The sequence below is a fragment of the Salvelinus namaycush genome, chromosome 29, assembly GCF_016432855.1.
Source record: "Salvelinus namaycush isolate Seneca chromosome 29, SaNama_1.0, whole genome shotgun sequence".
Taxonomy (NCBI): domain Eukaryota; kingdom Metazoa; phylum Chordata; class Actinopteri; order Salmoniformes; family Salmonidae; genus Salvelinus; species Salvelinus namaycush.
The window spans coordinates 16,246,876-16,273,601 of record NC_052335.1 but is presented as its reverse complement, the minus strand read 5'-3'; the positions used below and the strand labels follow the sequence as shown (position 1 = coordinate 16,273,601).

General features: G+C 42.2%; 1 protein-coding gene, 1 long non-coding RNA gene and 1 pseudogene across 2 annotated transcripts; all 3 read left to right on the top strand.

The window, feature by feature from the left end:
* Positions 1-3,834: 3,834 nt before the first annotated feature.
* LOC120024181 lies at positions 3,835-11,399 on the top strand. The gene is made up of 2 exons (XR_005472810.1): positions 3,835-4,014; positions 8,772-11,399. It is a non-coding gene; the product is annotated as an uncharacterized LOC120024181 (long non-coding RNA).
* LOC120024180 (toll-like receptor 5) lies at positions 4,719-6,393 on the top strand. The gene has a single exon (XM_038968360.1). The coding sequence runs from the start codon at positions 4,749-4,751 to the stop codon at positions 5,859-5,861; it is 1,113 nt and encodes a 370-aa protein (XP_038824288.1). The 5' UTR covers positions 4,719-4,748; the 3' UTR covers positions 5,862-6,393.
* A 6,467-nt stretch (positions 11,400-17,866) lies between the features above and the next one.
* LOC120023974 lies at positions 17,867-25,612 on the top strand (annotated as a pseudogene).
* The last annotated feature ends 1,114 nt before the right edge of the window (positions 25,613-26,726 follow it).

The following is a 26,726-nucleotide window of genomic DNA, read 5'->3' as shown; positions in this document are numbered from 1 at the left end:
CTGACATAAGTCTATCTACAGATGCATGTGGACCAAGAGTCACAAGAACTGTTGACCATAGTGACTCACAAAGGACTGTGCAGGTACCGGAGGCTTCCTTTTGGAATCACCTCAGCTCCGGCCTTGTTTTAGAGAGCTATGGACCAGATACTGAGCGGGCTCACTGGGGTCCAATGTTACCTCGATGATCTACTCATCACCGGCAAAGATGAGCAGGAGCACCTGAGAAACCTGAACGCTACACTACAGAGATTGGAGGAGTACGGTCTGAGGGTCCGGAAGGACAAATGCGAGTTTTTCTGATCCTCTGTTGAGTACCTGGGCCACGTCATCGACAGTTCGGGGCTCCACATGGCGCCATCGAAGGTGAAGGCCGTTGTGGAAGCTCCATCCCCACAGAATGTGAGTCAGCTGAGATCATTCTTAGGACAACTGACATTCTACTCAAAGTTTGTGCCAAACCTAGCTAACTTGTTAAAGCCACTGCATGAACTTTTGAACAAAACCCAACAGTGGAAGTGGACAGACAGATGTGAGGAGGCCTTCAAGAAAGTGAAAACAGCCTTAGCTCAGTCAGAGGCCCTAACCCACTTCAACCCCAACTTGCCATTACAGTTGGCATGTGATGCATCGCCTTACGGCGTTGGTGCGGTTGTCTCACACATCATTCCATCAGGTGAAGAAAGGCCAATTGCTTTCGCATCACGGACCTTACGTAAAACCGAGAGCAATTATGCACAGATAGAGAGTGAAGCACTCGCCATTATGCTTGGAGTTAAGACATTTCATCAGTTTCTGTTTGGCCAACGATTCACACTGCTGACGAACCATAGAACCCTCACCTCCATCTTTGGTCCCCACACCAGCATTCCGTCGCTTGCAGCCAGCCGCATGCAGCCAGCCGCATGCAGCGATGGGCATTATTGTTATCTGCTCACCAGTACGATATCAAGTACAGAAAGTCTGAGCAGCACTGCAATGCAGACGGCCTCTCAAGGCTTTCCTTACCTGTTGCACACACTGAGCACTCCCAGGCTGAAATCTTCTACTTCAAGGAAGTGACGAACGCTCCATTTACATTTGTCCAAGTGAAAAAGTTCACCCACACTGATCCAGTGATGTCTGAGGTCGTGGATATTGTCACTCGTGGAAAAGGAGAGATGTCAGACAGTCTACAACCTTACCTAGTGAGGAAATGAGCTCACAGTTCAGTTTGGATGCTTGCTATGCGGTTTTCGAGTCATCATACCGCCGCTGAGAAGGCAGGTGCTTGAAGAGCTCCATTCAGGGCACTGTGGCATGGTGCGAATGAAGGAGATTGCACGCAGCTACTTTTGGTGGCCAGGTTTGACGCAGCTATCGATGACAAGGTCAAGTCATGTTCTGCTTGTCAAAAGATGAGTGTAGCGCCACTACACCCATGGGACTTCCCAGTGGAGCCTTGGCAGCATGTCCACATAGATTATGCAGGCCCACTGGAGGATCGTATGTTCTTAGTTGTAGTTGACGCACACAGCAAATGGCCTGAGGTCACATTGATGAAGAGCACCTCAGCGGAGAGAACCATCGAAGAGCTACGGTCAATCTTCAGTCACTTTGGCTTGCCAATGCAACTCGTTAGCGATAATGGCCCCCAACTGGTGTCTGAAGAGTTCCGGTCATTCATGGAAGCAAATGGAATTCAGCACATCAAGTCAGCACCGTATCACCCGGCCTTGCTGAGCGGTTTGTCGAAACGATGACGCAAGCTTTAAAAACATCACAAGGTAAGGGCTCCCTCAATATGCGCCTAAAACACCTTCCTGTTAACCTACAGAAACACAGACAGCTTCGCATGCGACTCGACCTCCTGAGACCTCCAAAGACTAAACAGGTTGTACAGACACAACTGAGAGCACAGGCAGAGAGACGGAGCAAAGCAAAAGACAGAAGCTTCATAGTTGGAGAGAGAGTTCTTGCTCGGAACTACTGCAAAGGTCCAAAGTGGATAACAGCCACAGTGGTTGCACAAACAGGGCCTGTGCCCTACACAGTTCACATACCGGAAAACATCATCTGGAGGAAACATGTGGATCAACTGTTGCCAGGAACCAACCTCAGAGATGACTCCTGTCAAGTGACAAACCAAGATCAGCTACTGGAGACCTACCATGACTACGAGCCTGAACATCCACTGCAGCAACATACAAATGTGGAACGTGCTCCAGACTCACCTGAACCAGCCAGAGTGCCTACTCAGGGTACTGTTGCACCCCAGTCTGGGCATACACCATCACCACTCAGACTCAGAGACAATGTGACTGTAGACTCACCTGTACGTCGTCATTACCCTGCAAGAGAAAGACGACCCCCTGACAGGTTGACTATTTAGTTCAGACTAACCTCCGACATTGGGGCAGAATACACCCCAGGGTTAAGTCTGGGAACTGAGGCAGTCTACCCTCTTTCCCTAGTTCATAAAAGGTTATTCTGAAAAGTTCATTTATTTACATTCAGAGAATTTCTGTTAAAAAGAAAACAATAGGCAAAACAGTGAATATTTACTTTTTCCTTATGAGCCATCAAAAGTGAAGGGGGAGGAATATGTTGGGTATTGATATTCTAGTTTTGTCCCTTTAGGGCACCTGTAACCCCCCCTTGCTTACCTACATTGAAATGCTTGGAATGTTCTTCCTGTGAAACGCATTAAACAATGCCCACGTTAATTTATACGTCTCATGTCCTGTCCTTATATTAGTTGTATAAGTAATACAGTGTGCTATACAACACATAGCAAAGGGTCTGAATACTTATGTAAATAAGGTATTTCTGTTTTTAATTTTTATTACTTTGAAAACATTTCTAAAAACCTGTCTGCTGCTTTATCATTATGGGATATTGTGTGTAGATTGATGAGGGGGGAAAAATAACTTAATCCATTTTAGAATAAGGCTGTAACGTAACAAAATGTGGAAAAAGGGAAGGGGTCTGAATACTTTCGGAATTCACTGTATGTATTATATTTATCTATGTTTATAAATGAAATATTATCTACTCGAGAAATGTGACATTATAGTATTCAGACGTAGCCTTCAAACGTCAATGGAAAAGGTGAACCATCTGTTCTACCATTAACTGCGCTTCGGATTGGGTCAAATAGAGCAAAATACTTGAAATAGCTTATCAATTTACTACTGTGAAGTGGGTCCAATTAAATGAGAGATGGGACGAATGGTCTTCCTAATTTGTTGTAGGTTATTTAGCTAATATGAAACCATCACAGTCAGTAAAGGTGAGGAATTTATTCTGCAATGATGATGGAAATGAAATACATCATAGGAAATAGATGTCTATTTCAAATTATTTTTTAAATACAACCATAAAATAAATAGACTTTTGCTCTTCTCGCTAACTGCAAATGATTGGGTCTTGTTATTATATTTAGCTACCTGTTCTTTTGTTATGAATAAGTGGCATCATATATTCCCCATTTGCACAAGGCTACTAATAGGCTACGTTTGCCTTCTTGCAATGCAATAGTTCAACCAGTAGAAACTGTGCATATGCATGGTCGAAAGATTGTGGGAGGATAAGCACATTCTCACATCAAGTTCAGTTTTTACAAACTCCAAATTTTGCGTGAAAACCAGCGCACGCATGTTTTGGGGGAAGATTTTGTGCCTAAACAACGTTTATAAATGAGGTCCCTGGTGTTGGAGAGGGGCCTGAGAGATTATGGGCCTGAGAGATGATGTCTATAAACTATTCCCATCAGTAGGTGGCAGTATAGCGGGGGAGGCCTGAGAGATGATGTCAGCAGTTAGATCCTCCCCGTTCATGGGAAAGAATTTATGAAAAACAGTAGAGGGATTCGTTCATTGGTCGTAAAATGAAATCTCCACCTACACGGGGCACCGGGCCATGCTAAACGAACTCGCTCAGTGCTTGATTTATCTGAGAGGGGTGTAACCTATCCCATAAACATACTCACTAGCTCGACGCATATTTGGGTTATCAGCGCGCGCATGACTTCAGGTAAGTTACAACTTTTACCTTTAACCTACTGTTTAGGCCTACTTTAATAATTGCATTATTGTGTCGTCCAATAGTTGATAGATATCAGAAGAAGAGAAAAATGGTAGCCTGGTTGCAGTCTCAGTTCAGCCATTACCAGAACTTTTAGATAACGTTCCACTCCTTACTACTCCTGTGCCAACACAAGTGTCAATTGTGGAATGTTCGCTAAAAAGACTGGTACCCAGACTATTGTTTTGGGGGTCGTATGTCGACTATAACAAATTAGACCGTAAATTATAGACGTGAATGGTTACATTGCAAAGACAACTTTACGCATTGACGCACCAGACTTGAACAATTGCTGTCATCTTGGAGTCTATTAACACCTCACAGTTCTTTGGATGGCAACTTTATAAAATGTCCCAGAATTGCAGCCTCTAGAGAAGTACATTTAAAAGGGGGAATCTGGGATAGGTAGGCCAACATCCATTTTCTGATTCTTGAAAAATATAATGAATACATGCCTCACGAGCTTATGTCTAACTAACCCTATCATAACCCAACATGTAAGCTTGTTTAACTCAATTGTTTGCAAACAATGTAATTGTAAACTAAAACTGTAGAGCTTCAAAACTTAATTTGTTATACATTTGGTTGAGTTGTCAACTAACGTGACTTCAACGTGAAATCAACAAAAAATGTCACAATGTCATTGGATTTATGTACAAAGTTGAGTGAAATGGGGAGAATGTATGCATGTATTTGAAAATCTTGGCAAGCTTTTAAGTCTGGATTTAAGCTTTAACTCCCTGCAGGCTCTCCCAGATGGTATATTTAAAGGCCTCATCTCTCTGGAAGAGATGGATCTTCACTTCAACTCACTCACATACCTCAAAGCAGACATTTTCCCAGAGAGTCTCAAAACAGTTGACCTCTCTTACAATTTCCTGGCCTCTCCTGACCCAGCGACTTTCCATTCTCTCAGCTGGATTAACCTGTATAGGAATCAATTCCACTGTGACTGCGGTCTGGAGGACTTTCTGACGTGGCTGAAAGGGACTAACGTGACTTTTCCAGACCCTGGCGTGAATGAATTCAGCTGTGAGTATCCTTCAGATCTCCATGGCATCAGCCTGTGGAATTACAGCTCAGTCATATCGTGTGAGGAGGATGACGAGAGGCTGGTTCAGGAGCTGAGGCTCTCGCTCTTCATCGGCTGCACAGCGCTCATCATCCTGATCATGGTCGGAACAATCGTTTTCGCTCGTCTCCGTGGATTCCTCTTCAAAGTTTACAAAAAGGTGACCGCCAGGATCCTTGAGGGCCCTAGGAGGGATCTTTCTGCTGGTGGGCCTCGGTACGACGCTTACTTATGCCTCAGCAACAACGACTACAAGTGGGTAGAAACCGCCCTGTTGAACAGACTAGACTCTCAGTTCGCAGAGCGAAACGTCCTCCGCTGCTGCTTCGAGGTCAGAGACTTCATCCCAGGTGAAGATCACCTGTTCAATATCAGGGACGCCATATGGGGGAGCAGGAAGACAGTTTGTATCGTGTCTAAAGAGTTCCTCAAGGACGGCTGGTGCCTAGAGGCCTTTACCCTCGCTCAGAGCAGGATGCTGGAGGAGCTCAGAGATGTTCTCATCATGGTGGTTGTGGGGAATGTCCTCCATTACAGACTGATGAAACATGAAGGCATTAGGACCTTTGCCCGGAAGAGGGATTACCTGCAGTGGCCGGAGGACACACAGGATATTCAATGGTTCTATGAGAAGCTCATGTCCAAGATTCTTAAGGACAAAAAGAACACCGCCAAAGCTAACAATGGGGATATCACACTTGTAAATATGACAGTTGGAACTTAATGTTGTTGACTCATTTTTCCACAGCCTGTATGCTTAAGTGGAAATCTTATTTAACTGTACTGTGAATTCGTACATCATTCATTTTTATTTTGTCTGTATGGCATTAAGAACTTTTACCATGTTGATTACAGGCAAAATGGAGAGGGTCCTCTGTCTTTTGGCATAGCTTGTTTTTGACCACTAGGTGGCAGTCAACCTTTATTCACTAATATTGGAACTGTGAAACGTTACCTTCTGTATAAATCAAATTTAATTGGTCTCACACATATTTATCAGATGTTATTGTGGGTGCAGCGAAATGCTTGTATTTTTTTGAGTTTTTTTTATGACAGAAATAACACCAAAAGAAATACTGCGAAGTTGCTTTGGCGCCAGAAGCAGAGCTGCCATGTCTGTCGGCGCCATCTATGATTATTGTGTGTTTTGCAGTGTGTACAATGCAAAGTTCTCGTGGTTTACATTTACACGTTGTAATATAACTAATGTAAGGATTTTGGTACTTTTAATAAAACATTCCAACTTCTCTACTAAACTCGAATAATAATTGTGAACTTTTTCTGAGGATTTGAAAAATGACTGAATCTTATATCCTCCCTGCTTCCTCAATATAGAGTCTATGTCTGAAACCAGTATGCCACCAGGTAGAGTAAAACTTCCTGCTGTAAGGAGGAGCGGAGAATAACATCATCCTCTCCCAGAAGTCACTGGGCACAGATGTCAGTTCAATGTCTATTCCAAGTTGGTTCAGCGTTATTTCATTGAAATGACGTGGAAACAACGTTGATTCAACCACTGTGTGCCCAGTGGGAGTGTTTAAGACTCCTTTATGGAAACCTTGCTTGACCTGTGTTAATTAACACAGCACACATTTAGACATCTACTGTTATTGGAAAGGTTTTGAATGTACATTTAAACTAGGCCTACCATATAACAACCATTTCAGTTTTGTAACTATCTCATATTTTCATTTAAAACTCAAAGTACTACACCATGTTTCAGTAAGAGGAATGGATCTCTGATGGAGATAATGTAAAAGCGTAGCCTTAATGATCATGTGATTTTTCTCGTATAACTATGAGAAGATAGAAAGCACAGTGCGGTTCTACAAAAACTAACTTAAACCACAAATCATGAGACAAAAGTGCTTCTGTACAGGTGTAGGATCTTAATTTGACCTATATTGTCACAGCAAAATAATGCTGCATCTACAAGATTTGAATGTTTAGTCCATAATGTTACTTGATCGGTGGTTAGACCATTAGTTAGCTGGGCAAAACTAGGTTACATTAAAAGTGCAATACTATTAATATTTTTTGTGAATCTATGTAAATTGCGAAGCTCATCTGCATTCTCTGCAGTGCAGGGAAATTCTCAGCAACAAGAGTGATCAAAATAAGTTTTCTGTACTTGTTGACTGTTTTTGCAGTCAGGTACTGGTAGCCTACCCAACCCAGGCTAGAGGCCATGTGGTAGGAAAGGAGTTGATGGAGCACCTGCAGTCAACTTCTCTGATTGCCATCTTTCCTCGGAGAGAAAGACAGGCCCCTGAGTGGCTATCAAGAGCATGGAGTTTTAATGGAGCATAACTGCTTTTCCCATCTATCCCTGGGGCTCCGGCTGTGAGTGTTTGGTACGGCATCAGCCTTCAGATTCCACACAGGGAAGAGAGGACCTATTTCACAACTGACCCTTTGGAAACAGGTGTTTTCTGCACTTGGAACGCTGGAGTGACCTTGCCAGCGTGGGGAGAGCATAGGGATAAGGGAGGATATTATGTCTGTCTCCATCACCTGTTTTTCCAGCCATATCTCCCCTACAGTTTGAAGTTCCACATTATTCAAGTTATCTCCTCTGGTAATTGCTTCTTATAAGATTGCAGGAGTAGCCAATGTTATGAAAATACTGAGTGAACCTGTGATACCAGGATGTTTATATAAGCTATGTAAGGTGAACTTCAGGATACGGCTGTGCCACAGACTCCTTTTAATGTGCTGTGCACGATGAAATACTAAGTTAAATTTACTCAACTCATGGCAATATGGCATACCACTCACTCATCATTCTCTGCCTAATTTACAGTACACTCACTAGAGGCTAGCCCTTTATGATAGAGTAGATTGAAGACCTTCTTCCTTAGATATAAGGAGCAGTTTCCCCGAGTACAATTTTCTCACTTAAAGATCAGATTGGCAGAATGCTTCCGTTAACCATCTGAGATAAGTCTGTCACTTTGTGCCATGTGTATTTCTTGTAGTTCTCCCTGTAGTGAGTGTTCACGCAAAAGGAAGATGTGTATCATTATGATGAAGTTTATGGTTCATACCCCTATTTGTGATTCGGACCAACGGGAAGAAGGAGAGGGCGTTGCCTTTATTCAAAGGTAGGCTGTATTCAGTCTATTTTCCTATGACTGTATGGCTACAATTTGTTTTTCCTTTATGGAGTTATTATGGGTAGTGATTCTAATTTGATTTTGTCATTTGAAATGGTTTTATTTTTAAGCAGTAGTGTTTTTGTGTGTTTTTTACACGTTACTCACATTGTGAGTCAAAATGGGGGAACGGTGATATATAGGAGTGTATCGAGTAATACTTGAAGGAGTTCTGTTCTGTTTCGATACAAATCTCACCAGATTGGGTCTGCTGGATTGCTGGGATTCTCCTGATGGGTTAGAGGTCTAACTTTCTGATCCTGTGACACTGCGATGAAGTTGACAGTGTGATTGGGAGTATAAGCCATTTTGGAGAAAGAAAATTCAACTGAATGTGTTGTTATTCTCTTTGACATGTGTTTTAGAGATTTGTATTAAAAATAATTAGTAAAAGTAATTTGTCATAGTCGATGCTTGTCTGGATTTCCTGAATCAGAAGTGAACTGAACTAAACTGTTGTTCTGATCTGTCCTCTCGAGGTTATCGTGAGGGTGACTACGGCCGGTTTCTTAATGCATGGAGGGGATAATTTGACCACGAGAACGGTGGGAACCTCAAAACCCCCTCTAACCAGCTGAAGAAGAGCGACAAAGGCGTTCAATCCGGCCCTGTCCAAACCACATCTACCGCGAGACCTGAGTCCGAGCCAGCTACCATTGTACAGCATCCTATCAAAGCTATCAATTGCTTTTCTCTCATGCTTTTTCTCTCAGGAGTGGGACACGTGGAGTACGCGTGGAGTACGCATGGAGAGAGATCCGTTCCAAAACTTCTCTCATGTTGCTGGTATGCTGGTTGGCAAATGGTCAAGATATAAATGGGTGGTAAAGGTGGGGGCGGCCCAGGTGAGACATTGAAATTGGGATGTTACATGGGCCATCCACTTGAACTATGAAGATTTCTGAAGAAGGCTATGAAGAGACGCCAGAAGATTGAGTGCCTGAAGGGGGGGTTGGTCCACTGTGCCCAGAATTGATTTAGGCTTGTCTTTAATTTGGGGTATCAAGTTGATTGTAGAGGTCTACACACTGCTAAATGTATAGTCATTTAGATTAAGAATGCATTGGGATACTGATCTGTGATTATAACCATGATCAGAAAGTGAATACTATAATTATGGGTAATTATACTGTATGTTAATATAAATTACATTCTCCCAGTGTCAATGTGTGCTAAATTGAGGGTTTTTAACTTAAAGTACTGGGACAAATGTGAATCACTGAAGCATATTTCATTTTAATTTTGGGTTGGATAATTAATTGGGTTTTGATTATGATTTGGAAACTGAATGATTTTTAAAAAAAACTGGCAAATTGATTTGAGTATGTTCTTAGTATGTTGATAACTGTATGAGTGAAGCAATTAATGTATTATGGATTGATTGTTTCAATTGATGTTATGCTAATTGTGACATGGGTAAAGAAGTTGTGTACTAAAGTTGTTGACACTATTCTCAGCATGCCCTGGTGAATGGAGAGGGTGAACTCTGATCCTGAGAGTGAAACTGATCCTAATCTATTTGACCTTGTTAGGTTCTTATTTTCAGAGTAAATAACTTGACGCTTAACCAAGTTTAATTCTTCCCAAAGGGTCGCTACAGCTTCATTCAGTCATCACATGTTTCCACCACCACAAGTGTGTGTACGTGTGTGTGTGTGTGTGTATATATATATATATATATACTCCAATTTAGACACTCCACCTTCTCTCCAATCCTTACATATTTTATGGTTCGACAGGAAGACGAAGTGATAGAGTAATAAACCGTTCTGTCTCCCTTAAGGTGACCTGACCTGACCTCAACCACCTTGATGTCTAATCCAAAGCTCTTCACCTGTATCACCTATAGCACTCCTGTGACTTCCTCCCGTCCAGCCAGCACATTCCAAAGCCATCTGTCTCCTACAGATAACCATTAACTCTGATGTAACAACCACAACCACTATCACCCCTCAGATACTATAGTATTACTTCTGATCTATCATGTCTCTAGTATAGCCATGTTAAAAGTTTACCCAGAATCCAACAACCTATATCTATTACTAAAATAAATGTTTTATGATATTGATCCAAATCTTGAGCAGTGCCCAAATTGATCTGATTTGTAAACATTGTCTTAAGAGGGGTAACTGCAGATGGTGTTTTAAAGGGAAGACGTGGTCCCAGAGTCAATGGTCATTTCCTACATATTATTTGATGTGAAGAAGACTGTGCTGATGGCAGAAAAAGGGATTAAACTCAGTAACCCAAAGGAGGTTATTTACCATGTATGGCAGTGCCTAACACCAGAAGGGGTTTTTATCTTTTATTCTTTTCATTTTATTGTTAATTTTTGTTTTTTTTTAACGCTGGAAGGGTTTAACTGAAGGTTTTATAAGAAACTTGTTTTTTTAAGGGGGGAATGTGAGGGCATTTTGAAGTTAAACCTTACTAATGCTTGTGTACTAAAACATGTCTTTAAGCCTAGGCATTGGGTTTGAGTTAGTTTATATGACAAACTCATATAGGATAGGAAAGTGTGTGTGCGCATTAAAAGAGGCCTGTTCTGATTGTTTGTGTGTGTAGAATGACCCCATGATGTCCAGGCGCTCAGCCAAAGACAGAAATGAACTGGTTCCTCTTAGCTTAACTGGAGACAGGGCAAAGTGTTATATTCTGCACACCAGTGATAGAGCTGTTGTTCTGTTTGTTTGGAGCCTGTTTCTGGGGGAAAGATTCATGTTTTGTGTGTGTGTGTGTGTGTGTGTGAGACGAGTATGGCCATACATCATCTGGGCGGAAAGTAAAAGGCGCTTGCTTGCCCAACTTGGGGGATCCGTTGAGCAACTGTTAGAGGAAGTATGTCTGGAGTGACTTCCTGTCATTCTGGCCCCTGTTGTCCTCACTCAGTTGCGACAGACTGAGGCAACCTTTTCACCCAGTTATCTCCCCTCACACACACATACATACATAGGGTCACATGTTTTGCAGATGCTTGCATGGGGTAGCTTGACTATATAAAAGCTCCTGTAATCTTTGTACAGGAGGCTCTCACTCCTTCTCACCTGCGTGGCTGGGGCGACCAGCCACCTTATTATAATACATTTTTAATAAAAGTAATACCTTGATTGATTTTGCCTCATTATTAGTTAAAGGTAGAATTTCCACCACACTCCCAAGTCTGAGAGATACAGTACCAGTCAAAAGTTTGGACACAGGTTTTTTCCTCATTCCAGGTTTTTTTTCTTTATTTTTACTATTTTCTACATTGTAAAATAATAGTGAAGACATCAAAACTATGAAATAACACATGGAATCATGTAGTAACTAAAAAAGTGTTAAACAAATCAAAATATATTTTATATTTGAGATTCTCCAAATTAGCTACCCTTTGCCTTGATGACAGCTTTGCACACTTTTGGCATTCTCTCAGGTAGTCACCTGGAATGCATTTCAATTAACAGGTGTGCCTTGTTAAAAGTTCATTTGTGGAATTTCTTTCCTTAATGCGTTTGAGCCAATCAGTTGTGTTGTGACCAGGTAAGGGTGATATACAGAATAACACTTTTTTTGGTTAATACATACCTCACAGGTGGACTCCAATCAAGTTGTACAAACATCTCAAGGATGATCAATGGAAACAGGATGCACCTGAGCTCAATTTCGAGTCTCATAGTGTTGTGTATTGATATTCTGGTTATGTCCGTTTAGGGCACCTGTAACCCCTCTTGCTTACCTACACTGAAATGCTTGGAATGTTCTTACTGTGAAACGCATTAAACAATGCCCACGTTAATTTCTACTTCCGTCTCATGTCCTGTCCTTATATCAGTTGTATAAGTAATACAGTGTGCTATATAACAAAACTGGCAACGAGGAAGAAACGTTCTCACGTTTATGCTCATTATCTTCGGCAGAAAGTCTGAGTTAAATTCGTTATTTTTTTTCGCTGTAGAAGACGCAAACAACGTGGAGCTAGCCAGTCGAGTGACGCTAGCTAGCTTTTGATGTCACAGCAACGAGACCCTCGAGGGATAGGAAGAGTTTCGCTGCGGGAGAAAGTGAAGTCCGCTTGAGTTAAAAAAAAAAAAAAATGGGTCTGGGAGTAAGGGACCGTCTGAAAAGTGTGAGAAAGAAAAATAAACCAAAAATGTCTGCATTGGTTGAAAATATAGGAACATTTGATGAATCTGTGGAACAATGGAGTTCTTACACAGAACGTTTTGAGTACATTGTGTTGGCAAATGGAATTAAAGCAGAAGTCGTGCCAACATTTTTGACTGTTATGGGAGGAAAAACAATCAATCTACTGCGCAGCCTAGTAATGCCTGAAAATCCTGGTGATAAATTATATGATGAAATTGTGGCTACCTTAAAAGGACATTATTCTCCCAAACCACTGATAATCGCAGAGATTCAGGTTTCATAAGAGAAATCAAGAGGGGGAATCAATCTCACAGTTTGTGGCTGTATTGAAACAGATATCTGAACACTGTGAATTTGGGCGATCACCGCGTGACACTATACGTGATAGGTTAGTGTGTGGCATGCGCAGCGAGGCAATTCAGAAACGCCTTTTGACTGAGAGGAACTTAACATTGCAGAGAGCAATAGAAGTGAGTACGTCAATGGAAATGGCAAATAAAGACGCACAACAGCTAAGTGCATCGACCCAAGTGCATAAGGTGTCTACGGAGTTAAACAACAAGGTAGTAGGTGGGAAGCCATGCTATCGCTGTGGGAAACCAGGTCACCAAGCAGAGGAGTGTTGGTGCAAAGACTTAGACTGCAGAAGTTGTGGAAAAAAGGGTCACATCGAACGTGCATGTAAAAACAAAAAGACACAATCAAACAAAAGTACTGAACAAAGGAAAAGCGACTTCAGGGGGTACAAAAAGAAAGTTCATAAAATGGAGCACACAGAGAATGAACAAAGTGATACCCTGTCTGAAGGGGAAGAATCTTTGCATGTTTTGTCCATTTCAGACAATGGACACGGATACTGGGTGACACCGCTACTGGATGGAAATGCAGTACGGATGCAAGTGGACACTGGAGCAGCCATATCTTTGCTGTCTGAGGCTGTATACAAGGAGAAACTACATCACCTCACACTACAGCCCACAAAGATGACGCTGAAAACATACACCGGTGAGATTGTTCCAGTGAGCGGAAGCGTGATTGTTACAGTGGAGCTCAACAAATAGAAGGTAAAGCTACCACTCTACATTGTGAAAGGCAACCATCCAGCATTGCTAGGACGCACATGGCTGGAAAAGATCAAACTAAACTGGCAGGAAATTCACATGGTTGCAAAAGAGGACACAAACCTACAAGGAATATTGAGTAAACACGGATGTGTTCAAAGGAGAACTTGGCAGTATGAAGGACATAACAGTTAAACTGACCTTGAAACCAGACAGCAAGCCAAAAAGCTTCAAAGCTAGACCCGTCCCATACGCCATAAAACCAAAAGTTGAAATTGAGCTAAACAGACTAGCGGAGAGTGGAGTATTGTATCCAGTGAATGTTAGTGAATGGGCTACACCTGTTGTTGCAGTCATAAAAAAAGATTGATCACTCAGACTCTGTGGTGATTTCAAAGTCACAATTAACCCAGTCTTGACTGCTGAAAAATATCCACTACCCCTCATTGACAACCTCTTCTCTGGTTTAGCTGGATGACAAAAATTCAGTAAGATAGGCCTGACATAAGTCTATCTACAGATGCATGTGGACCAAGAGTCACAAGAACTGTTGACCATAGTGACTCACAAAGGACTGTGCAGGTACCGGAGGCTTCCTTTTGGAATCACCTCAGCTCCGGCCTTGTTTTAGAGAGCTATGGACCAGATACTGAGCGGGCTCACTGGGGTCCAATGTTACCTCGATGATCTACTCATCACCGGCAAAGATGAGCAGGAGCACCTGAGAAACCTGAACGCTACACTACAGAGATTGGAGGAGTACGGTCTGAGGGTCCGGAAGGACAAATGCGAGTTTTTCTGATCCTCTGTTGAGTACCTGGGCCACGTCATCGACAGTTCGGGGCTCCACATGGCGCCATCGAAGGTGAAGGCCGTTGTGGAAGCTCCATCCCCACAGAATGTGAGTCAGCTGAGATCATTCTTAGGACAACTGACATTCTACTCAAAGTTTGTGCCAAACCTAGCTAACTTGTTAAAGCCACTGCATGAACTTTTGAACAAAACCCAACAGTGGAAGTGGACAGACAGATGTGAGGAGGCCTTCAAGAAAGTGAAAACAGCCTTAGCTCAGTCAGAGGCCCTAACCCACTTCAACCCCAACTTGCCATTACAGTTGGCATGTGATGCATCGCCTTACGGCGTTGGTGCGGTTGTCTCACACATCATTCCATCAGGTGAAGAAAGGCCAATTGCTTTCGCATCACGGACCTTACGTAAAACCGAGAGCAATTATGCACAGATAGAGAGTGAAGCACTCGCCATTATGCTTGGAGTTAAGACATTTCATCAGTTTCTGTTTGGCCAACGATTCACACTGCTGACGAACCATAGAACCCTCACCTCCATCTTTGGTCCCCACACCAGCATTCCGTCGCTTGCAGCCAGCCGCATGCAGCCAGCCGCATGCAGCGATGGGCATTATTGTTATCTGCTCACCAGTACGATATCAAGTACAGAAAGTCTGAGCAGCACTGCAATGCAGACGGCCTCTCAAGGCTTTCCTTACCTGTTGCACACACTGAGCACTCCCAGGCTGAAATCTTCTACTTCAAGGAAGTGACGAACGCTCCATTTACATTTGTCCAAGTGAAAAAGTTCACCCACACTGATCCAGTGATGTCTGAGGTCGTGGATATTGTCACTCGTGGAAAAGGAGAGATGTCAGACAGTCTACAACCTTACCTAGTGAGGAAATGAGCTCACAGTTCAGTTTGGATGCTTGCTATGCGGTTTTCGAGTCATCATACCGCCGCTGAGAAGGCAGGTGCTTGAAGAGCTCCATTCAGGGCACTGTGGCATGGTGCGAATGAAGGAGATTGCACGCAGCTACTTTTGGTGGCCAGGTTTGACGCAGCTATCGATGACAAGGTCAAGTCATGTTCTGCTTGTCAAAAGATGAGTGTAGCGCCACTACACCCATGGGACTTCCCAGTGGAGCCTTGGCAGCATGTCCACATAGATTATGCAGGCCCACTGGAGGATCGTATGTTCTTAGTTGTAGTTGACGCACACAGCAAATGGCCTGAGGTCACATTGATGAAGAGCACCTCAGCGGAGAGAACCATCGAAGAGCTACGGTCAATCTTCAGTCACTTTGGCTTGCCAATGCAACTCGTTAGCGATAATGGCCCCCAACTGGTGTCTGAAGAGTTCCGGTCATTCATGGAAGCAAATGGAATTCAGCACATCAAGTCAGCACCGTATCACCCGGCCTTGCTGAGCGGTTTGTCGAAACGATGACGCAAGCTTTAAAAACATCACAAGGTAAGGGCTCCCTCAATATGCGCCTAAAACACCTTCCTGTTAACCTACAGAAACACAGACAGCTTCGCATGCGACTCGACCTCCTGAGACCTCCAAAGACTAAACAGGTTGTACAGACACAACTGAGAGCACAGGCAGAGAGACGGAGCAAAGCAAAAGACAGAAGCTTCATAGTTGGAGAGAGAGTTCTTGCTCGGAACTACTGCAAAGGTCCAAAGTGGATAACAGCCACAGTGGTTGCACAAACAGGGCCTGTGCCCTACACAGTTCACATACCGGAAAACATCATCTGGAGGAAACATGTGGATCAACTGTTGCCAGGAACCAACCTCAGAGATGACTCCTGTCAAGTGACAAACCAAGATCAGCTACTGGAGACCTACCATGACTACGAGCCTGAACATCCACTGCAGCAACATACAAATGTGGAACGTGCTCCAGACTCACCTGAACCAGCCAGAGTGCCTACTCAGGGTACTGTTGCACCCCAGTCTGGGCATACACCATCACCACTCAGACTCAGAGACAATGTGACTGTAGACTCACCTGTACGTCGTCATTACCCTGCAAGAGAAAGACGACCCCCTGACAGGTTGACTATTTAGTTCAGACTAACCTCCGACATTGGGGCAGAATACACCCCAGGGTTAAGTCTGGGAACTGAGGCAGTCTACCCTCTTTCCCTAGTTCATAAAAGGTTATTCTGAAAAGTTCATTTATTTACATTCAGAGAATTTCTGTTAAAAAGAAAACAATAGGCAAAACAGTGAATATTTACTTTTTCCTTATGAGCCATCAAAAGTGAAGGGGGAGGAATATGTTGGGTATTGATATTCTAGTTTTGTCCCTTTAGGGCACCTGTAACCCCCCCTTGCTTACCTACATTGAAATGCTTGGAATGTTCTTCCTGTGAAACGCATTAAACAATGCCCACGTTAATTTATACGTCTCATGTCCTGTCCTTATATTAGTTGTATAAGTAATACAGTGTGCTATACAACACATAGCAAAGGGTCTGAATACTTATGTAAATAAGGTATTTCTGTTTTTAATTTTTATTACTTTGAAAACATTTCTAAAAACCTGTCTGCTGCTTTATCATTATGGGATATTGTGTGTAGATTGATGAGGGGGGAAAAATAACTTAATCCATTTTAGAATAAGGCTGTAACGTAACAAAATGTGGAAAAAGGGAAGGGGTCTGAATACTTTCGGAATTCACTGTATGTATTATATTTATCTATGTTTATAAATGAAATATTATCTACTCGAGAAATGTGACATTATAGTATTCAGACGTAGCCTTCAAACGTCAATGGAAAAGGTGAACCATCTGTTCTACCATTAACTGCGCTTTGGATTGGGTCAAATAGAGCAAAATACTTGAAATAGCTTATCAATTTACTACTGTGAAGTGGGTCCAATTAAATGAGAGATGGGACGAATGGTCTTCCTAATTTGTTGTAGGTTATTTAGCTAATATGAAACCATCACAGTCAGTAAAGGTGAGGAATTTATTCTGCAATGATGATGGAAATGAAATACATCATAGGAAATAGATGTCTATTTCAAATTATTTTTTAAATACAACCATAAAATAAATAGACTTTTGCTCTTCTCGCTAACTGCAAATGATTGGGTCTTGTTATTATATTTAGCTACCTGTTCTTTTGTTATGAATAAGTGGCATCATATATTCCCCATTTGCACAAGGCTACTAATAGGCTACGTTTGCCTTCTTGCAATGCAATAGTTCAACCACTAGAGACCATGCATATGCATGGTCGAAAGATTGTGGGAGGATAAGCACATTCTCACATCAAGTTCAGTTTTTACAATCTCCAACTTTTGCGTGAAAACCAGCGCACGCATGTTTTGGGGGAAGATTTTGTGCCTAAACAACGTTTATAAATGAGGTCCCTGGTGTTGGAGAGGGGCCTGAGAGATTATGGGCCTGAGAGATGATGTCTATAAACTATTCCCATCAGTAGGTGGCAGTATAGCGGGGGAGGCCTGAGAGATGATGTCAGCAGTTAGATCCTCCCCGTTCATGGGAAAGAATTTATGAAAAAACAGTAGAGGGATTCGTTCATTGGTCGTAAAATGAAATCTCCACCTACACGGGGCACCGGGCCATGCTAAACGAACTCGCTCAGTGCTTGATTTATCTGAGAGGGGTGTAACCTATCCCATAAACATACTCACCAGCTCGACGCATATTTGGGTTATCAGCGCGCGCATGACTTCAGGTAAGTTACAACTTTTACCTTTAATCTACTGTTTAGGCCTACTTTAATAATTGCATTATTGTGTCGTCCAATAGTTGATAGATATCAGAAGAAGAGAAAAATGGTAGCCTGGTTGCAGTCTCAGTTCAGCCATTACCAGAACTTTTAGATAACGTTCCACTCCTTACTACTCCTGTGCCAACACAAGTGTCAATTGTGGAATGTTCGCTAAAAAGACTGGTACCCAGACTATTGTTTTGGGGTCGTATGTCGACTATAACAAATTAGACCGTAAATTATAGACGTGAATGGTTACATTGCAAAGACTACTTTACGCATTGACGCACCAGACTTGAACAATTGCTGTCATCTTGGAGTCTATTAACACCTCACAGTTCTTTGGATGGCAACTTTATAAAATGTCCCAGAATTGCAGCCTCTAGAGAAGTACATTTAAAGGGGGAATCTGGGATTGGTAGGCCAACATCCAATTTCTGATTCTTGAAAAATATAATGAATACATGCCTCACGAGCTTATGTCTAACTAACCCTATCATAACCCAACATGTAAGCTTGTTTAACTCAATTGTTTGCAAACAATGTAATTGTAAACTAACACTGTATAGCTTCAAATCTCTCAGATGATCAGTCCTTGTTCCATTAGATGGTCAGTCCTTGTTCCATCAATGGTTACATTTCTCGAGCCCCATCACTCAGCTGCAGTGGTGGAAGAAGTACTCAATTGTCATACTTGAGTAAAAGTAAAGATATGTTAATATAAAATGACTCAAGTAAAACTGAGTCACCCAGTAAAATATTACTTGAGTAGAAGTCTAAAAGTATTTGGTTTAAAATATACTTAAGTATCAAAAGTAAAAGTATAAACCATTTAAAATTCCTTATATTAAGAAAACCAGAAGGCACCATTTAAAAAAAAAAAAATTTAATCGACAGATAGCCAGGGGCACACTCCAACCCTCAGACATAATTTACAAACGAAGCATGTGTTTAGTGAGTCCGCCAGATCAGAGGCAGTAGGGATGACCACGGATGTTCTCTTGATAAGTGTGTGAATTGGACCATTTTCCTGTCAAAATGTAACAAGTACTTTTGGGTGTCAGAGAAAATGTATGGAGTAAAAAGTACATTATTGTCTTTATATACTTTACTATATAAATAGTAAAGTAAATCACAGAAACCCCCAAAAACTTAAGTACTTTACACCACTGCTCAGCTGTTTACCTAAAAAGTGTCAGGATACACCTTTCTGCTTACATGATAAGAGTCCTGCCACATCAAATAAATTGAGGCCCTAATTAAATTGCCCAATGCTCTCATCCCACTGGGTACAGACATCAGTTCAACGTCTATTTTTCATTTACATTTGGTTGAGTTGTCACCTAACGTGAATTCAATGTGAAATCAATGAAAAATATCACCATGTCATTGGATTTAGGTTAAGTTGAGTTAAAAAATATAAAATGCTCTTACATTGATGGCTTTTTGCAAATCCAATCAGTTTTCCAAGTAGATTCGATGTCATCACATTGATTCTTTTGGTTGAAATTACATGGAAACAACATTTACTGATTCAACCCGCACAGTGGGATTGGTGTACACACTTGAGGATAGAAGTGATTCATTCATATAAAACAAACAGCCCTATGTGAGCATTGTGACTACAGACTAGAGTAAGAATGTGTACTCAGCACATAAATATGGGATTTTCATTATCAGGTTGGGACAGAACCAATGGACTATGGACCTTTCAGTGTAAACAGACAGATACATGTGAATTCTCTATAGCCAATGATGTCTCACCTGAAGGGGATACTCCAAGTCTGAGAGATACAGTACCAGTCAAAGGTTTGGACACACGTACTCATTCCATTTTTTAAAAATATATATTTTTAAACTATTTTATACATTGTAAAATAATAGTGAAGACATCAAAACTATGAAATAACACATATGGAGTCATGTAGTAACCAAAAAAGTGTTAATCAAATAAAAATATATTTGAGATTTTCCAAAGTAGCCACCCTTTGCCTTGATGACAGCTTTGCACACTCTTGGCATTCTCTCAACCAGCTTCATGAGGTAGTCACCTGGAATGCATTTCAATTAACAGGTGTGCCTTAAGTTAATTTGTGGAATTTCTTTCTTTAATGCGTTTGAGCCAATCAGTTGTGTTGTGACAAGGTAGGGGTGGTATACAGAAGATAGCCCTATTTGGTCAAATACCAAGTCCCTATTATGGAAAGAACAGCTCAAATAAGCAAAGAGAAACGACAGTCCCTCATTACTTTAAGACATGAAGTTCAGTCAATTCTTTGAGTGCAGCTGCAAAAACCATCAAGTGCTATGATGAAACTGGCTCTCATGAGGACCGCCACAGGAAAGGAAGACCCAGAGTTACCTCTGCTGCAGAGGATAAGTTCATGAGAGTTACCAGCCTCAGAAATTGCAGCCCAAATAAATGCTTCACAGAGTTGAAGTAACAGACACATATCAACATCAACTGTTCAGGAGGAGACTGTGTGAAGTAGGCCTTCATGGTTGAATTGCTGCAAAGAAACCACTACTAAATGACACCAATAAGAAGAAGAAACCTGCTTGTGCCAAGAATCACGAGCAATGGACATTAGACCGGTGAAATCTGTCCTTTGGTCTGATGAGTCCAAATTTGAGATTTTTTTATCCAACCGCTGTATCTTTCTGAGACGCGGAGTAGGTGAATGGATGATCTCTGCATGTGTGGTTCCCACCGTGAAGCATGGAAGAGGAGGTGGTGGATGTAGGGGTGCTCTGCTTGGTGACACTGTCTGTGATTTATTTAGACTTTTGGTTTGCGCTTAGTGGGACTATCATTTGTATTTCAACAGGCCAATGACCCTAAACACATCTCCAGGCTGTGTAAGGGCTATTTGACCAAGAAGGAGAGTGATGGTGCTGCATCAGATGACCTAGCCACCACAATCACCCAACCTCAACACATTTGAGATAGTTTTGGATGACTTGGAAAAGCAGCCAACAAGTGCTCAGCATATGTGGGAACTCCTTTCAGACTGTTGAAACACACTCCAGCTGAAGCTGGTTGAGAGAATGCCTAGGGTGTACAAAGCTGTTATCAAGGCAAAGGGTGGCTACTTTGAAGAATCTAAAATATATTTTGATTTGTTGAACACTTTATTGGTTACTGTAATACTGTAAACTCAGCAAAAAAGAAACGTCCTCTCACTGTCAACTGCGTTTATTTTCAGCAAACTTAACATGTGTAAATATTTGTATGAACATAACAAGATTCAATAACTGGGACATAAACTGAACAAGTTCCACAGAGATGTGACTAGCAGAAATTGAATAATGTGTCCCTTAACAAAGGGGGGGTCAAAATCAAAAGTAACAGTCAGTATCTAGTGTGGCCACCAGCTGCATTAAGTACTACAGTGCATCTCCTCCTCATGGACTGCACAAGATTTGCCAGTTCTTGCTCTGAGATGTTACCCCACTGTTCCACCAAGGCACCTGCAAGTTTCCGGACATTTCTGGGGGCAATAGCCCTAGCCCTCACCCTCCGATCCAACAGGTCCCAGATGTGCTCAACCGGATTGAGATCTGAGCTCTTCGCTGGCCATGGCAGAACACTGACATTCCTGTCTTGCAGGAAATCACGCACAGAACGAGCAGTATGGCTGATGGCTTGTCATGCTGCAGGGTCATGTCAGGATGAGCGAGCAGGAAGGGTACCACATGAGGGAGGAGGATGTCTTCCCTGTAACGCACAGCGTTCAGATTGCCTGCAATGACAACAAGCTCAGTCCGATGATGCTGTGACACACCGCCCCAGACCATGACGGACCCTCCACCTCCAAATTGATCCTGCTTCAGAGTACAGGCCTCGGGGTAACGCTCATTCCTTCGACGATAAACGCGAATCTGACCATCACCCCTGGTGAGACAAAACCGAGACTCGTCAGTGAAGAGCATTTTTTGCCAGTCCTGTCTGGTCCAGCGACGGGGGGTTTGTGCCCATAGGTGACATTGTTGCCAGGGATGTCTGGTGAGGACCTGCATTACAACAGGCCTACAAGCCCTCAGTCCTCCTCTCTCAGGCTATTGCGAACAGTCTGAGCACTGATGGAGGGATTGTGCGTTCCTGGTGTAACTCGGGCAGTTGTTGTTGCCATCCTGTACCTGTCCCGCAGGTGTGATGTTCGGATGTACCGATCCTGTGCAGGTGTTGTTATATGTTGTCTGCCACTGCGAGAACGATCAGCTGTCCGTCCTGTCTCCCTGTAGCGCTGTCTTAGGCTTCTCACAGTACGGACATTGCAATTTATTGCCCTGGCCACATCTGCAGTCCTCATGCCTCCTTGCAGCATGCCTAACGCAGTTCACGCAGATGAGCAGGGACCCTGGGCATCTTTCTTTTGGTGTTTTACAGAGTCAGTAGAAAGGCAACTTTAGTGTCCTAAGTTTCATAACTGTGACCTTAATTTCCTACCGTCTGTAAGCTGTTAGTGTCTTAACAACCGTTCCACAGGTGCATGTTCATTAATTGTTTATGGTTCACTGAACAAGCATGGGGAACAGTGTTTAAACCCTTTACAATGAAGATCTGTGAAGTTATTTGGATTGTCTTTGAAAGATGGTCCTGAAAAAGGGACGTTTCTTTTTTTGCTGAGTTTACATGATTCCATGTGTGTTATTTCATAGTTTTGATATCTTCACTATTATTCTACAATGTAGAAAATAGTAAAAATAAAGAAAAACCCTTGAATGAGTAGGTTTGTCCAAACTTTTGACTGGTACTGTACATCCAATGAATTGATGTACTGTAGCCCTGTGATGGAATAACAATAATTTTAAATAATTTGCATTATTTTCTACTTTTTGCCAGGGGGATGATGAGGAACCTTATACTGCTGACTATCTTTGGAGAATACCTGCAGGTGATGAAATGCACCCCAAAATGCCCAATATATGGCTCTATAGCAGCTTGCACCAGCCAGTCTCTATATCAGGTCCCTGCGCTGCCTCCATACATTGCCATTTTGTATATGAGGGATAACTACATCAGTGAGATCAATGAGACATCCTTCTCTGGGCTTGAAAGGTTAAAGGAACTGGATCTCAGTTGGCAACGAGTCAATGGGCTTATTATAAGAACTAACACCTTTCAAAGGCTGGAAAACTTGGCAGTGCTTTATTTAGGGTATAACACAGGTTTACAAATTGAGCCAGATGCGTTTGTGGGACTGTCCAACCTGAGAGCTCTCTCTCTATATAGGTGTGACCTGACTGAATCTATTTACAGGGTGACTATCTCAGGCCCCTGGTTTCCTTGGAAACACTAGATCTGTATGGTAACCAGGTGAAAAGAATCCAGCCTGCTCTGTTCTTTGTGAACATTACAGATTTCCAAGAGCTAAACGTTGCCCTAAACCGGATGGAAAGCATATGTGAGGAAGATTTGATTGGCTTTCAAGGCAAACACTTTCGGCTCCTCAAGTTGAGCAGCCTCTATCTATATAGCATGACTCAGTATGGCTTTGACTGGAACGATGCGGAAATCCTTTTCGGAACATGTCCATGGAGACACTTGACTTATCTTCCAATGGATTCGATGTGGACAAGGCAAAATTGTTTTTCAATGCAATCCAAGGGACCAAAATCCACCATCTTATTCTGGAACACAGCACCATGGGGAAATCATTTGGTTTCAGCAACGTGAAAGACCCAGACAGGCAAACATTTGAGGGCCTCAAGAATAGTAGTGTCAAGATTCTAGATTTGTCCAAATGCTTTATATTTACATTGCAATATGCAGTATTCAGTCCGCTGAGAGAGGTAGAGTACATAACAATAGCCCAAAACAAAATTAACCAGATTGACAGGGGAGGCGTTTTTTGGTCTTCAAAATGTACAAAAGCTCAACCTGTCACACAATCTTATAGGGGAAATCTATTCTTACACGTTTGACAATCTACCCAATATTTTAGAACTTGATTTATCTTACAACCATATTGGTGCATTGGGATATCAAGGCATTTAAAGGACTTCCAAACCTACAAGTTCTGGATCTTACAGGAAACTCTATTCGGGAACTAGGTACATATGGTTCCCTTGCACCACTACCAAACATCCAACTTCTTCGTTTGGCTGATAATAAGATTACGTCCTTAGAGGGCCTCTCTGTCTTTGCTAATAATACGATCATACTTAACGTTCAAAACAACAGGTTAACTAATTTAGAGGATGTATACACAGTTTTAACTAAATTAATGCACATTGAGTTTCTCTGGTATGGTAACAACTTCATAAAGTGGTGCACCCTTAACAATAATATTTCAGTGCCAGCTGTGAACTCTCTGAAGCTGCTTGAGCTAAGGAACATCGCCTTTGCAGATGATATGGGGCACGGGGAGAGTGTATGCATGTATTTGAAAAATCTTGGCAAGCTTTTAAGTCTGGATTTAAGCTTTAAACTCCCTGCAGGCTCTCCCAGATGGTATATTTAAAGGCCTCATCTCTCTGGAAGAGATGGATCTTCACTTCAACTCACTCACATACCTCAAAGCAGACATTTTCCCAGAGAGGTCTCAAAACAGTTGACCTCTCTTACAATTTCCTGGCCTCTCCTGACCCCAGCGACTTTCCATTCTCTCAGCTGGATCAACCTGTATAGGAATCAATTCCACTGTGACTGCGGTCTGGAGGACTTTCTGACGTGGCTGAAAGGGACTAACGTGACTTTTCCTGACCCTGGCGTGAATGAATTCAGCTGTGGAGTTTCCTTCAGATCTCCATGGCATCAGCCTGTTGAATTACAGCTCAGTCATATCGTGTGAGGAGGATGACGGAGAGGCTGGTTCAGGAGCTGAGGCTCTCGCTCTTCATCGGCTGCACAGCGCTCATCATCCTGATCATGGTCGGAACAATCGTTTTTGCTCGTCTCCGTGGATTCCTCTTCAAAGTTTACAAAAGGTGACCGCCAGGATCCTTGAGGGCCCTAGGAGGGATCTTTCTGCTGGTGGGCCTCGGTACGATGCTTACTTATGCTTCAGCAACAACGACTACAAGTGGGTAGAAACCGCCCTGTTGAACAGACTAGACTCTCAGTTCGCAGAGCGAAACGTCCTCCGCTGCTTGCTTCGAGGTCAGAGACTTCATCCCAGGTGAAGATCACCTGTTCAATATCAGGGACGCCATATGGGGGAGCAGGAAGACAGTTTGTATCGTGTCTAAAGAGTTCCTCAAGGACGGCTGGTGCCTAGAGGCCTTACCCTGGCTCAGAGCAGGATGCTGGAGGAGCTCAGAGATGTTCTCATCATGGTGGTTGTGGGGAAGTCCCCCATTACAGACTGATGAAACATGAAGGCATTAGGACCTTTGCCCAGAAGAGGGATTACCTGCAGTGGCCGGAGGACACACAGGATATTCAATGGTTCTATGAGAAGCTCATGTCCAAGATTCTTAAGGACAAAAAGAACACCGCCAAGCTAACAATGGGGATATCACACTTGTAAATATGACAGTTGGAACTTAATGTTGTTGACTCATTTTTCCACAGCCTGTATGCTTAAGTGGAAATCTTATTTAACTGTACTGTGAATTCGTACATCATTCATTTTTATTTTGTCTTGTATGGCATTAAGAACTTTTACCATGTTGATTACAGGCAAAATGGAGAGGGTCCCTCGGTCTTTTGGCATAGCTGTTTTTTGACCACTAGGTGGCAGTCAACCTTTATTTCACTAATATTGGAACTGTGTGAAACGTTACCTTCTGTATAAATCAAATTTAATTGGTCTCACACATATTTATCAGATGTTATTGTGGGTGCAGCGAAATGCTTGTATTTTTTTGAGTTTTTTTTATGACAGAAATAACACCAAAAGAAATACTGCGAAGTTGCTTTGGCGCCAGAAGCAGAGCTGCCATGTCTGTCGGCGCCATCTATGATTATTGTGTGTTTTGCAGTGTGTACAATGCAAAGTTCTCGTGGTTTACATTTACACGTTGTAATATAACTAATGTAAGGATTTTGGTACTTTTAATAAAACATTCCAACTTCTCTACTAAACTCGAATAATAATTGTGAACTTTTTCTGAGGATTTGAAAAATGACTGAATCTTATATCATCCCTGCTTCCTCAATATAGAGTCTATGTCTGAAACCAGTATGCCACCAGGTAGAGTAAAACTTCTCTGCTGTAAGGAGGAGCGGAGAATAACATCATCCTCTCCCAGAAGTCACTGGGCACAGATGTCAGTTCAATGTCTATTCCAAGTTGGTTCAGCGTATTTCATTGAAATGACGTGGGAAACAACGTTGATTCAACCACTGTGTGCCACAGTGGGAGTGTTTAAGACTCCTTTATGGAAACCTTGCTTGACCTGTGTTAATTAACAACAGCACACATTTAGACATCTACTGTTATTGGAAAGGTTTTTGAATGTACATTTAAACTAGGCCTACCATATAACAACCATTTCAGTTTTGTAACTATCTCATATTTTCATTTAAAACTCAAAGTACTACACCATGTTTCAGTAAGAGGAATGGATCTCTGATGGAGATAATGTAAAAGCGTAGCCCTTAATGATCATGTGATTTTCTCGTATAACTATGAGAAGATAGAAAGCACAGTGCGGTTCTACAAAAACTAACTTAAACCACAAATCATGAGACAAAAGTGCTTCTGTACAGGTGTTAGGATCTTAATTTGACCTATATTGTCACAGCAAA

Bases quoted from the DNA above. Each gene is read 5' to 3' on its own strand.
- LOC120024180 (XM_038968360.1), top strand. From the start codon at position 4,749: ATGCATGTATTTGAAAATCTTGGCAAGCTTTTAAGTCTGGATTTAAGC.